Below are 14,425 nucleotides of genomic sequence, written 5' to 3' on the forward strand. Positions count from 1 at the left end.
GTCTTTTTTCTTTGACTAAGAATTATTATAGTCCTTAATCCTTTTTGACCAAGAATTATTAGTCTTTTTTTGACTATTGTAACTTATCTTATCTCCTAGTCAACATGACTTGTCTTCATCATTCTTTGAGTTTTACTATAAATATCAATTGATATAATCGTTTTCTACACACAAACCCATCAACACAAACAAAATGGTTACTAGAAAAACTTCACTACTACTATTACCTTTCTGTTTCATTACTTTTAGTGTCATTTTATCCCAAACCGTTGCAGATGATATACCAACAAATGGACAAGTTGGTTATGGCTACACTGTAACAACAGTAAACACTGATCCAACAGGAAAATCTTTGACTGCTGACCTTAAACTCATCAATTCTTCAGATGTTTATGGACCTGACATTCCACTCCTCACACTCACTGCCAGGTAACTAACTAACTCAACAACCAATCATAGCTTTTTGTTTTTTCTTGGTTATGTTTATCTATATAGGACACTCCACCGATACTTATAATTATATTGAATATTAAATTGTGTCATTTTCTCAAATTATGATCGGTGTTTACGTGTCAGAGTTTGTGTTGTGTCCAGTGTCAGTGTGTGTGTCTTTGGCCGTGCATCATAATTCAATTATTTTTTGGATCAAAGAAAGAAAAATCAACTAACTTTTGATCTTTGACATGCTGCAGTTTTGAGACAAAGGATAGATTAAGAGTAAGAATCACTGATTCAAAGAATCAAAGATGGGAAATTCCACAAGAAGTGATTCCAAGAAAGTCATCATCTCAATCTCACACTTTTTTCTTACCACAAGATACTCAAAACTCAACTGAACACACAATCACCGATCCAAGTTCAAACCTTGTCTTCACACTCCACAGCACAACCCCATTTGGTTTCACCGTCACACGAAAATACTCGAAAGATATAATCTTTAACACTATACCAGATAACTCTAACCCCGAAACTTTTCTCGTGTTTAAGGATCAGTACTTGCAACTTTCTTCCTCTCTACCTGCAAACAGATCTTCTCTGTTTGGCATTGGGGAGCATACAAAGAAATCTTTCAAGATACAACCAAACCAAGTTTTGACCCTTTGGAATGAAGATGTTGGTAGTTCCAATGTTGATATGAACACTTATGGCGCTCACCCTTTTTATTTGGATGTGAGAAATACTACTTCATCTGATGGAATATTCAAAAATGGAACTACAAATGGTGTTTTGCTTCTTAATAGTAATGGGATGGATGTTAATTACACCGGTGATCGTATTACTTATAAGGTCATTGGTGGTATTTTTGATTTGTATTTTTTCGCCGGATCAACTCCTGAATCGGTTTTGGATCAGTATACTGAATTCATCGGTAGGCCTGCTCCCATGCCTTATTGGTCTTTTGGTAAGTTTCTTTCTATTCATGTTGTTGATTCATTCATTATATCATCAAATTCCTATATATGTGTGCTAATCTACATATCATTGTTACTTAAAACAGGTTTTCAACAGTGTAGATATGGCTACAAAGATGTAAATGATCTGACAGAAGTGGTAGCCAACTATTCAAAATCTAATATACCACTTGAAGTTATGTGGACAGATATTGATTACATGGATGCATATAAAGATTTCACACTCGATCCTGTTAATTTTCCACAAGATAAGATGAAAACTTTTGTTGATACTCTTCACAAAAATGGTCAGAAATATGTGGTTATTGTGGATCCAGGTACCTAATTCTGACACAAAAGTATCTTTCGCTATTAGAACTATCTTAATGTTCCATGCATGCATCTATGATATGTCATTGATTTGAGTCGAATTTTTTCTGCAGGTATCAGTACAAATAGTACATATGAAACCTTCAATAGAGGTTTGAAAGCCGATATATACATAAAGAGAAATGGAACCAATTATCTTGGGAAAGTTTGGCCTGGTGAAGTTTACTTTCCTGATTTTATTAACCCTAATAGCCAAAAATGGTGGAGTGAAGAAATCAAGTTATTTAAAGATATTCTTGATTATGATGGTCTTTGGCTTGACATGAATGAGATAGCAAGTTTCATAACTTCTAGTTCCGATCCTGCATCTAAACTAGATAATCCTCCTTACAAAATTCATAGTACAGGAGGTCAACGGCCGATTATCGAAAGAACAGTTCCACCAACAGCTTACCATTATGGTAACATCACTGAGTATGATGCTCACAATTTGTTTGGATTCTATGAAGCCAAAGTGACTAACAAGGCCTTAGTGGATTTATTTGGTAAAAGGCCGTTCGTTTTGAGTAGATCAACTTTTGTTGGCTCCGGCAAGTATACGGCTCATTGGACAGGAGATAATGCTGCTTCATTCAATGACTTAGGATACTCAATCCCAACAATATTGAGCTTTGGCCTCTTTGGTGTTCCTATGGTTGGAGCAGATATATGTGGCTTCCAAGGAAACACAAATGAAGAACTTTGTCAGCGTTGGATCCAGGTAACAAATATTTATGTTATAAGCGCTTAATTAAGTTGATTATCCTAACTGGTTTCTAATACTATTTATTTTCTTCGATATAGTTGGGGGCCTTTTACCCGTTTTCGAGAGATCATTCAGATAAAAACTCCAACAGGCAAGAGCTGTACCTTTGGGATTCAGTTGCAGCATCCGCACGAAAAGTGCTCGGCCTTCGTTACCGCCTTCTTCCACATTTCTACACACAAATGTATCAATCAAATCAAAAAGGGACACCAATTGCGCGACCACTTTTCTTTTCATTCCCTGAGGATACTAATACATATGAAATAAGCTCACAGTTTCTAATCGGAAGAGGTGTTCTCGTCTCACCTGTGGTAGTGGCCGGTGCTGTAACCGTTGATGCATACTTTCCTAAAGGAAATTGGTTTGATCTCTTTAATCTCACGAAATCGGTGGTTGCAGAAACGGGAAAATATGTCACACTTGATGCACCAGCTGATCACATAAATGTGCATCTTGGTGAAGGTAACATTTTACCCTTACAAGGTGAAGCAATGACTACCGAAGCAGCGCGGAAAACACCGTTCGAGCTATTGGTTGCTTTTGGTAGCAATGGAAAAAGTTATGGAAGAGTTTATTTGGATGATGGTGAGTCTTTGAATTTAAGAGATAAAGGGCAATGGACACTTGTGGAATTCTATGGTGAATTGCAAAATAACACAGTTTCTGTTACTTCCAATGTTACTAATGGAAAATTTGCTTTGGATCAAAAATGGATTATTGAAAAAGTTACTTTCTTGGGGATACCTAAGAGTGGTAACTCATCTCAGTTTGATATTAAACAAGTTGGAAATTTGACACAGCTTATTGGAGAGCAATTCAAGATTGAGAAGCCAATTGTGTAATGTCATTTTCTGTTACCGAAATAACTTGACACAGTAGTACTTGTCACATTTCATAAAAATTTGTTTGTTAGTTTTAGTTTTCTGATGTAACTTTAATCGCTTATTTTTTAAGTGTATCTTCTAATTAATGTTATGTTCAACCGTCTTAAACTAATATTTGGCCTTCTTGTTATCATTGGACGAGTAACACTAGGATTAACTAGATTATGCATAGGATTAAACAAAATTTCTGTCTCATCTCATATACTCCATAATACACATCACATTGACTATATTCTAAGACTATACAAGACAATCAATATTTCAATTTAGTGACCATATCATATCTAATGTCTACCTTCAAAATTTCTTTCATATTTTCCATACTTGTCTTACTTTTTCACTCAACAAAAAGCACAATTCCAATTTGTGAAAAAAATTCATGTGGAAACAACCCTGATTTAGGATTGAAGTTTCCTTTCCAATTAAGAGAAGAAAATCGAATTAGCGATCGATGTGGGTACCAAGGATTTGAAGTATATTGCAACGATAAGAATCAAACTTTGCTTACACTCTCAAAGTCAACATTTTTTGTGAAATATATTTCCTATGACACACAAAGAATTGGGATCTATGGTCCTAAAGAGTGTCCACCAAAACGATTCCTTCAAAACATACTCAACGATGAATCACCTTTCTTATGGGACAATTCTCACGTGAATGATAATATTTATGAAAATGTAACATTTCTCAATTGTACAAATTTTGCAAATGACCCAAAGATTGATGCTCTTCCTACTATACCTTGTCTAAGCAATATTAATGATAATTATTCTATCATGTATATGTTACAATCATCAACTCTTAATAATTCTTGGTGGAATCAATCATGTCATGAGATTGGTTTTGCTAAGGTTCAAGTCAAAGATAATTCTGGTCAACCAGAGGTAATCATGGATGGACTTTACTCTGATATATTGTTGCGTTGGGACACACCTTCTTGTCATTGTGGAACAGATCAATTTTGTGGCTTTGTAACGGATATGGATCTTCATGTTACTTGTTACAATACCACCTACATTTATGATCTCCCAGGTATAATTTTTTTTTTATTTTTGCTGATCATTTTATTGACAATTTTTTTTTTGATACAATTTATTGACAAACTTTTATTGTGCTGGTAATATAAATAAATTATAGTAACTTATGCTAAGAGTTCTAATTATGTAGATGGAAATTCTACACCTCAAAAGCCTACAAAAAACTACCTTTTTCCAATAGTATGGGGAGTATCTGCAATTTTGTTCTTCATATGGATAGCTTTATCCGTATACAAAAATAGAATGGCGCAAGACAACAGCCAACAAGGACAAACAATTACAAACATAGAACCAAGTAATAGAGAACCACCTTGGTTTATGTTTGGACTTGATCATTCAAGGATAGAACAATATCCAAAGATTCAACTAGCAGAGAGTGGACAATTGCCTAAGTCCATTGATAATGTTTGTTCCATATGTCTTAGTGAGTATAAGCCAATGGAGACATTAAGGAGTATACCTCAATGTAATCATCATTTTCATGCTGATTGTATAGATGTTTGGCTCAAGATGAATGCTACTTGCCCTTTATGTCGAACCTTGCCCGAGTGATGCTATGCTTTGGTTATCTCTTATCATCATCATATTGTATATTCAATGTATCTGGTCTATATTATGAATCATTTTACTTGTCATATTAGTCTTTCAAGCCCGAGTACACTGCACTAGATTTTTTAATTGTACAATGTTTACAACATTCATTAATCCGCATAACCGAGTTAATCCCCATCCAACCAAAACATTGCATAATTTGCATCTATACCTTTGAAAACAAAAGTGCATTCAAAGAACATGTGATGTGAGACACTTTTCCTCCATTTTTGTACATCCTAAACATAAGTTCTGCATTAATTATGCAAGTCTCAATACGAGTAGATTCTCATCAAAGGTATCATCTGCACCATGAAGGAAGAAAATAATAAGTTGATTGGTTATACCGGTAGTTTTTATGACAGAAATAGTACTTCGTTCAGCCTATGATTTTTTGTCTAGAATCCAAAGCTATTTCCCGGAGTTTTCAAAATTAAAACTCAGTTGCACTGTCTTCTGCAGAGGTTGAATATATCTCAGCAAATGAGCAACAAGTGAAGTTGACTTGCAGCGAAAGATAGAAGATCCAACTTCTGTTTGTGACAATCAATTGCCAATTTTAATGTCTAAGAGTCCACATTAAGTTGTGCCACAACTACGTTCGTGATATATATGGATCAAAAGAAGGAAATTTACTTGGAATACATCAAGAGCACAGAACATTCAGCAGACGTCCTCGCCAAAGAAGTATCCATTGAGATTTGAGAAGCTTGAACAGTTTAAGGATATGATTAAAATAACAAGTAAAATAGGTGCTAAATCATAATTTTCAATTTTTCATATTCCTAGATTCATTCATGTATCTAAAAGTCAATTCATGTGTCTAAATATTCTAGACAAGTCATTTTATATCTGTAGATGCATCCATGCATTATAATATAGAACTTTTACTCACAATTTCATATTTTCTCTTGTCTTTAACAAGTGAAACTTAAAAATAAGTTAAATGACTAAAAGTGTGTTACAAAACATTAAATTTGACATAATGTAGTGAGAACAAAGAAGTCATGCTATTGCTCAGAGTTCAGAAGAATCAATAACATTATACAATTGCTAACCAATAACATTATTCTCAATCAATTTGGTCATCATAATAAGAATCAATCTAACTAAAAATTTCTACACAAATTCAAATTTCATCACCATTCCAACTACCTTTTTCCTTTGGACCTGTTGGTCCTTCCTCACCCAACATTTCTTTTGGTAAACTTCTAACAATGTTTTCAAAAACATCTTTTAGCTTCCCAGGCAAAAACTTTTCCACATCCTTCAATTCATCATTTAGATCATAATCAATATGTGGACCCCACTCCCTAAAAAAATTCAACCATGCTGGCTCATTAACTTGAGACCCCAAATAATCTGCAGAAACCAATACAAATTTTCCCATATCCATAACATTGTTACCTTTATCAGTATCATCTCTCGCACCGACTTCACCTTTTCCTAGCAGATTAAGACCGGCGTGTGGATAATGTGCATGACCATGCAATGAAGCATAAACAGCAGGTCTTCTTGTTGGAAAATCGAAATCATTGCTACCATCATTTTGAAACTCGAGTTGAGATGAATCAAGCCACTGACCTTTACTATGTTGTGAGAAATAAACTTGATATAATTGACCATCAAAGTTACATACTCTTAATGTCACATGCTCCCAATCACCAACATGTTCACCTATTTTTCCTAATTTAATATTTATAAACCCTACTTTTGCTCTTCCAGGTCCATTGTAAGGGTAGAAAACCCACATGGCGAAATCAGTGAATGTTCCTCCAAACACTGGTTTCACATGTACATAAGATTCAGCACTTTCAAGATTACCATGCTTGACTCTATCTTTGTTTGCAATATCAGCAGGTAGGTCTATCCAATAGGCATCATCAGTGTTAGGATCTTGAGGAAGGTTAGTTCCATTTTGTGCAATTGGAACAGGATTTGATACGTCGTCTTTCTTGTATAGCAAGGCACCATTGGAGAAAAACCAATTGACTGAAGAAGGTAAGTATTCTTCATCAGGATGTAAGTAAAGAATTGGAGAGTAAGCTTGAAGTACTGCCTCAATTTGTTTTTCATTAGGCATGATTTGTGTTAAAGATTTGAGGTTCTTCAAACACGAAATTGATGGAGGGTTAGTATTCCCACCACTTTGTGCAACGAATGAGCCTATGCGAACACCGGGAGCTTGAGGTCCCCTATTGCTTGGTCTAACATCGTAGAAATTGAGGTCGTTTGATCCCCAAATCCATGAAGCAGTCTCGCATTGTTCTGTAAGGTTTGCTAGGACACACATGACTTTTTCGGTGGACGGCTTGTCTGGTGTTATGGTGACTACTTGGCCTACAGCTTTGTAGCCATCAGGTGGGGTTGGTAGCCAAATATACAAAGTAGAATCTTGATTACCGGAGATGGATGAGGTGTCCGCTACTAGCGTGTAATCAACCGGTGGCTTTAAAGTCGGTGTTTTAGTGGTACCTAATGTAATATCTTTTGCTGCAAGAAAATATCCGAAAAGAGGTTTGTTGTTGGGTTGGCTGTAGCTACCTAAAACAGAGAATCCGTAGCTCATTCCTGTTGGTTCGTAGACTGAGGCGCCTTGATCGTCCGGTCCACCTTCGTACACGCCCCAAACTTTGCTGAATGTTGTTACTAGTTCCAAATGCAGGTCACCTAGATCGATGATAGATCGATCTCCAAAACCGTTACCTATATGTTGCAATTCGATCAACACTTGCTATAGTTAGCCTGCATTTACTAGAATATATTACAAGATGACAGAAAATTGAAATCACATAAAGCTATACCTTCTGGCCAAGAATTTGGTTCAATAGGAAGCTTGAATTTGTAGTCAATTGGGCGAGAACGGGATCGAGTTTTATGGGATCGGGTTCGATTTTTCTTGATGATCTTATTATTCTCTGCTAGACAAAACATATGTTATGACAATAACACGGTGTATTAGTGCTTGGAGAATAAAAACTTTGGCATGATCAAGTGCATATAACAGTAAAATAAAGAGAAAATATCATGCAACTACATTTATTTTTCATAAAAATATGATGTTTCATAAAATTAAAAACTTTTTTATTATTTAGGGCACATGGTAAGGAACCCAAAGTAGAATTGTTTTATTGAAAAATACAACACTTTGACTTTTGAAAAGTGAAAGATACAACTTTTGAGAAGAATCTTTCTATATTAAGTTGCTTATCACGTGCCCTTAGGGCACATTTTAGTTTTGCCGTTATTAAGATAGTAAAACTTTAATTTTGTTAACAACTTAACAATGGTAAAACTTTGTGTATTATTAAACTTGTATAAATATGATCTTAAAATGTGGAGAATTATTGAATTCCGAACTCCAATTTTGATACAATTCAATTGTTATATGATTATATCTTAACGATCAAATTTATTGGTTTGCCAAGAAGAGCGCTACCTCATTATGTCTCTCTAAAGATTTGACATAGTTGTCTTCCCCAACTTAGTAATTTTTTGCTAACTAATGTTTTAGGTATTGTTCGCCCTTGAGTCTAGTTTGCTTTATATTTTTCTTTTAATTTTTAATGGATAAAAAAAACGATTAAATTCATTCTCGTGTTTTATTTATAATTATATCTCTTATTTTCTCTCGTAATTGATGCAACAATTGAAAAAAACTCGAGAAACACAATGAAGAGATTCCTATTTCCAAATATGATAGATTGTACACAAATATACACAATAATTAACTTGTTATAACACATTGATCATATTTAGTAAAAAAAACACATTGATCATATATCACCATTTATGTATCTAAATGTGAATAGAACAAACAAGATAAAAAAGACAACGTAATAATAGCATACACTCCACTTTTAAGGTGGATATTTTAGCCACTAAACTACTTGAAAAAAAAAATCAGAAAAGTACCTGAAAGTTGACCCATTGGTGCAGCAGCTCTAGGATTCCCCATTGCTTCAACTGCCATGAAAAGCACAATACAAACCCAAAGAATCCCCACATTCACCCTCATTTTTAATATTCCCTTTCTTTCCACAACCTTATCAACTAGCTTGAAAGTTCTAACACTTTTGCTTATTGAAATTATCAAGAAAAGCACAAAGTTGTTAGTCGTAAATAGAGCAAAGTTGCACTCTCTTTATGGGATATTGATACTCCTCAATACTCAAGTGTGTCCTATAAATATAGATGGTTTGTGTTGGATTTTGGATTGAATATTCCACCTCACTATCTCTCCTTATCAAATTTTGTGTTGGATTTTGGATTGAATATTCCACCTCACTAGCTCTCCTTATCAAATTGGGTATTTTTTTTAAAAAAGGTATAGCATTATTATATTTTTGCTCAAATCTCATTTCCCACTTTTGGTAATATCTTGATTCCTAATATGTTTTTATTTATTCTCTATGTTATCTCCTTTTTTTTTTTGGTACAATCCTATTTTTTTTAATTGAATAGTACTTTTAGTTTTTTCTAGTGTATACATCCTTTGTTCCTTTCACTATTATTAATAGAGTGAAAGAAAATAAAATAGAGTAATAATAATAATGTAATGGAAGACATTACATTGGAGTGCATTGTTCAGTACGAGGATGTGTTGAGTCAGCAACAAAAAATAGTTACTACTACCAGCTAGGATCATGCATGATGTCGGTTATTATATATTTATGATGTTTTATTACTAGGAATGATAAGTTACTTAAACACAATTAATTATCATGTGCTAAATAAGGATGTTATGGCTGGACTCTGATATACTAGCGTACTATATGAGTCAGATACTGAGGATAATGCCGTTAAAAAAAATATACTGAGGATTAATTTAATTAATAATTAAGGATGAGAAAAATTAAAATATCGTATCATCTTCGTAAATATATCTCGAGAAATTCTTAGGTGAGTCATCACCTAAGCATTAATGATTAGACACAACCAATCATATAATTAAAAATAATTAAAATATTAAAAAATTTACAAATAATTAATAGTGTAGTAATTAATAAACCAAATCTCTTTAACAAAAAAAAAATTAACAAAATAAAATCTTTATAAATAAGGAAAGGAAAAAAAAATTACATGTGCACTTTATATTTTTATAAAGATTTATTTATAGGTGAATTCTTAAGAAAGCTCATACGCTAATCATTAATGCTTAGGTGATGACTCGCCTAAAAATTTCTCTAGCTAATGAGCTTTCTTAAGAATTCACCTATAAATAAATCTTTATAAAAATATAAAGTGCACATGTAATTTTTTTTGGTTAAAGAGATTTGGTTTATTAATTATTACAATATTAATTATATGTAATTTTTTTAATATTTTAATTATTTTTAATTATATAATTGGTTGTGCCTAATCATTAATATTTAGGTGATGACTCGCCTAAGAATTTCTCATCTCTCAATTGGTAGAGATAACATATTATAATAGTACTCGGAGTTCAAAATTTTAAATATTCAACTTCTTCACTTTAAAAAGTGTGCAATTCGTGCCACAAAACTATTACACACAAAAAAAAATAGCCATCTTCACAACCCACTATGTTTGACTATGAGTATAAAATTTATTTAAATAAAAGAGAAGAAATAGAAACTGTAGTAGTATTTTTAGTAGATTTTTTTTTATAAGTATTTTTAGTAGAAATTGGTCAAACAAATTAATAGAAATTGAGAAAAGGAAATATTTTAAAAAAATTGAGTCAACAATAATTAAAATTCATTTTGACTTTCTCTGAATAAGTAGGAAAAAAATTAAAGGAAATGGACAAAAAAGTTAAAAGAAATAAAAATATTAATTATTAATATATGTTTCGTCTATTTAATGGATTTTATAATCAGTATTTGTCAAAAAAAAATGTATAAAAATTATTTTAAATTAATTTTACGATTTTCACATTCATAAAGGCACCTAAGCAAGAATTTTACGATTTTTGGTTTGTTTACACCCTTTCCATTAATTTTAAATTAAATATGTTTGGGTAATTCTATCTCTGTGGTCTGTTTTGTTGAAATCAATTATGATCCAAATTCCTCAAGACCTGCCTCGACCTGCTATTGTTCGAAAGGGCCAAGTGTTGGTAAGATAAATAAATTATTGTAACTTATACTAAGAGTTCTAATTAAGGCTACTTCTAATGTGCACAATTAGCACAAATTGTGCACCATGCACAAGTTGCTCGTATTATTATAAGAAATATGAATTTTACAAAATCCACCGTTGGATTGAAAGTTTATATCATATAGATCGTCCATAATTTTTTTAAAAAAAATCGAAAATTATTTGATATGTTATTGTGACCCATCAAAATTAACGGTTTATGAATTTTAATTGAATACCGTTAATCTTGATGAGTCTCAATAACATATCAAATAATTTTTAATTTTTTTAAAAAAATTTATGGATGATCTATGTGATATAAACTTTCAATCCAACGGTAGATTTTATAAAATTCGTATTCGTTATAATAATATTCGAAACTTGTGCACCATGGAAGACTTAGTGAAGTCTTCCATGTTAGCCAAAATAATTATGTAGATGGAAATTCTACATCTTAAAAGCCTACAAATAACTACTTTTTTCCAATTGTATCTGCAATTTTGTTCTTCATATGGATAGCTTTATCCGTATATAAAAGTAAGACTGGAGCAAAATAATAGCCAACAAACACAAACAATTACAAACATCGAACCAAGCAGTCGAGAACCACCTTGGTTAATGTTTGGGCTTGATCATTCAAGGATAGAACAATGATGGTTTCTCTCCCAAACTCCTCAATTCTTTTTTACCCCCCAAAAATCCAAGTTTGCCTCTTGCGGTTTGAAATATTTTTGCCAAAAAACTTCGGTTCGTATTCACCGAAGCCAAATATTAGACCATTTCGGTAACTGCAAACCGAACATTAGCGTTTTCGGTACACAAAAAACGAACGTCAGTTTGTTCGGTATCTGCGAACCGAAATGTCATAGATTTCGGTACGTTGGTCGCTGGAATTAGGCCATTTTCGGTAGAAGTTTACCGAAATAATTGTTTCTGTACATGCGAACCGAAATGTCCTAGATTTCGGTAAGTGGTTACCGAAATTTATCAGAATGTCAGCTTATTTCGGTTCGTATAAACCGCAGTACCTCCAGGGGCAAAAACAGAAATTCAAGGGGTAGAAAAGAATTGAGGGGGGTTGGGAGAGAAACCATCTAGAACAATATCAAAGATTCAACTAGCAGAGAGTGGACAATTGCCTAAGTCCATTGATAATGTTTGTTCCATATGTCTTAGTGAGTACAAGCCAATGGAGACATTAAGGAGTATACCTCAATGTAATCATCATTATCAATCTGTATAAATGAAACCATATATCATCAAGTAGGAACAATTATATATCTCATTCAATGTGATTTTGTTTTCATTATAGGTAAACTTAATTTTGAATTCTTTAAAAAGGTCATCTATATAAACAAAGATACCATTTTTACTTTAGACGCTCCAAAGTATTATTGTGCCACAGTAAAATAGATTACTCTTCTTTGTAACGAAATATAAATGAAAATGAGTTTCTTTGACAAAAGTATTTTCAGTTCATTTCATTAGCTAATAAAGATTCAATACAAGTAGGTAGAAACTCAAACAAATAGCGACTAAACCATAAAATGATTGTTCTAACAAGCGTATGACCAATAAAAATGAGTTAAAAAACATTAAATTGATGTATTTGATCTTGAGAATCAGACCTCTAAATTTTGGGCTAAAATTTTCAGTTCACTAATAATAGGTAGCCCTTACCTTCTTTTTTGACAAGTGGTACCCTTCTTATTAGTTGATTTATCTTCAAATTTGCGGCCAAATAGGTGAGTTCTGTGCTAATCTGTGCCAATTATGCAAATTTATGTAAAAAAAATGTCTTATATTATGGCGAGTTTGTTAATAAAAAAATTTTGCTACTAAAAAAGACTTATATTAAATATTATAAGGTATTAACAAATACCCTTATATAAGTTTTTTTTTTTTACATCAAAAGTACATTATATATTAGATGGGTAAAAAAGTACAAATAGTATTACACCCACATTTTGGGATTAAGTACAAGGGGTACTAGACCAAACCACAAATAAAACAATAGATAAATCCGAGATGTTTAGGAAGACAATACGCCCCATCTAAATATACATTTCATTGGATTAGTGCTCCATTCATAATAAATACATGTCTCCCACCCTTATTTATCCCCACCAACCACTTCCAAGAAGTCCTTTTGATTGTGTCGAAGCATTCTTCTAGAATTGGGACCTTTGAAGAGAATGCAAAGTCGTTCTTTGCTCTCTAAATAATCCACATCATTGCATGCCACACCGTTAACAATCCCTTTATCACTTTTCCACGCCTCACCGCCAAACAAAACATTCCCATCATTACAAAGGGATCCGGATGAATCAACGAGCTAAACCCAAACCACTTAAAAATTTTATACCACAAACCACTGGCGAAGGGACATGTTCCAAATAAGTCTTTTGTTAATATCCTTATATTAAAAAGATTTCCAACATGAGACTTAATTTGTATCCCTATAATTTCCGAGACCACCAATCTTTTTATCTTTAAAAACCATCTTGTTCTCCTTGCCTTCCAAATTATATACCATTTTACTTGTCACCTTAGTCTTTCAAGCCCAAGTAAACTGCACTTGATTTTTTAATTGTACAAAATGCTTACAACATTCATTAATCTGCATAATATATAACCACCATCCAACCCAAACATTCCATATTTGCATCTATGACTATATACCTTTGAAAAGAAAATGCGAGACATTTTGTCCTCCATTTTTGTACATCCTAAACATAAGTAATCATCTCTATACAGGATGTTTTCTGTCTAGGCCTCCCGTATATCTTTTATATCCCCAAATATTTCAATTTTGCCCTTGCTAAAAACTTCGGTTCGTAGAAACCGAAGTTTTTTCTAGTTCAAATTCTAGAAAAATTCGGTTAACAGAAACCGAATTGTTTTTTCAAGGCAAAAGAAATTCAGTTCATAGCAACCAAAGTTTTTATTAAAGTGCAAAAGTAAATTTCAGAAAGAAAAAAAAACCATGCGGGCCTAATGAGAAAACATCCTATATAGTGTTTCATTTTGCAAGTATGGACCTCAACAATAGTCCACCGACACTTGTCCCAAATGCTATACTAAACATTTCACCTATTAGTCTCACAATATATTTTCTAGCTACTAATAATTTTATTCCACACTTACCCACAAATTATTAATAAGGATCATGTATTCATGTGGCATATAAGGAAGCGATTGGTAACTAACAGCATATTGTGTTATTAAAAAAAAATCAGTTAGTAGATCTTTTTGGCACTATTTTTTATGAGCTCTTGTTACGTG

General features: G+C 32.8%; 2 protein-coding genes and 1 pseudogene across 2 annotated transcripts; 2 read left to right on the forward strand and 1 right to left on the reverse strand.

Annotated features, from left to right (window-relative positions):
- The first annotated feature begins 172 nt into the window (after window positions 1-172).
- Window positions 173-3,691, forward strand: LOC123909465 (alpha-glucosidase-like). Its single transcript, XM_045960304.1, has 5 exons — window positions 173-429; window positions 693-1,402; window positions 1,499-1,729; window positions 1,835-2,481; window positions 2,565-3,691. Exons 1-5 carry the CDS (start codon window positions 194-196, stop codon window positions 3,366-3,368), a joined length of 2,628 nt encoding a protein of 875 aa, XP_045816260.1. The 5' UTR covers window positions 173-193; the 3' UTR covers window positions 3,369-3,691.
- Window positions 3,692-3,697: 6 nt separating this feature from the next.
- LOC123909466 (putative RING-H2 finger protein ATL21A) lies at window positions 3,698-4,999 on the forward strand. The gene is made up of 2 exons (XM_045960306.1): window positions 3,698-4,442; window positions 4,578-4,999. Exons 1-2 carry the CDS (start codon window positions 3,698-3,700, stop codon window positions 4,997-4,999), a joined length of 1,167 nt encoding a protein of 388 aa, XP_045816262.1.
- A 1,168-nt stretch (window positions 5,000-6,167) lies between these two features.
- On the reverse strand, window positions 6,168-9,056 carry LOC123905573 (annotated as a pseudogene).
- Window positions 9,057-14,425: the final 5,369 nt, after the last annotated feature.

This window comes from Trifolium pratense, linkage group LG2 (genome assembly GCF_020283565.1).
Source record: "Trifolium pratense cultivar HEN17-A07 linkage group LG2, ARS_RC_1.1, whole genome shotgun sequence".
Taxonomy (NCBI): Eukaryota; Viridiplantae; Streptophyta; class Magnoliopsida; order Fabales; family Fabaceae; genus Trifolium; species Trifolium pratense.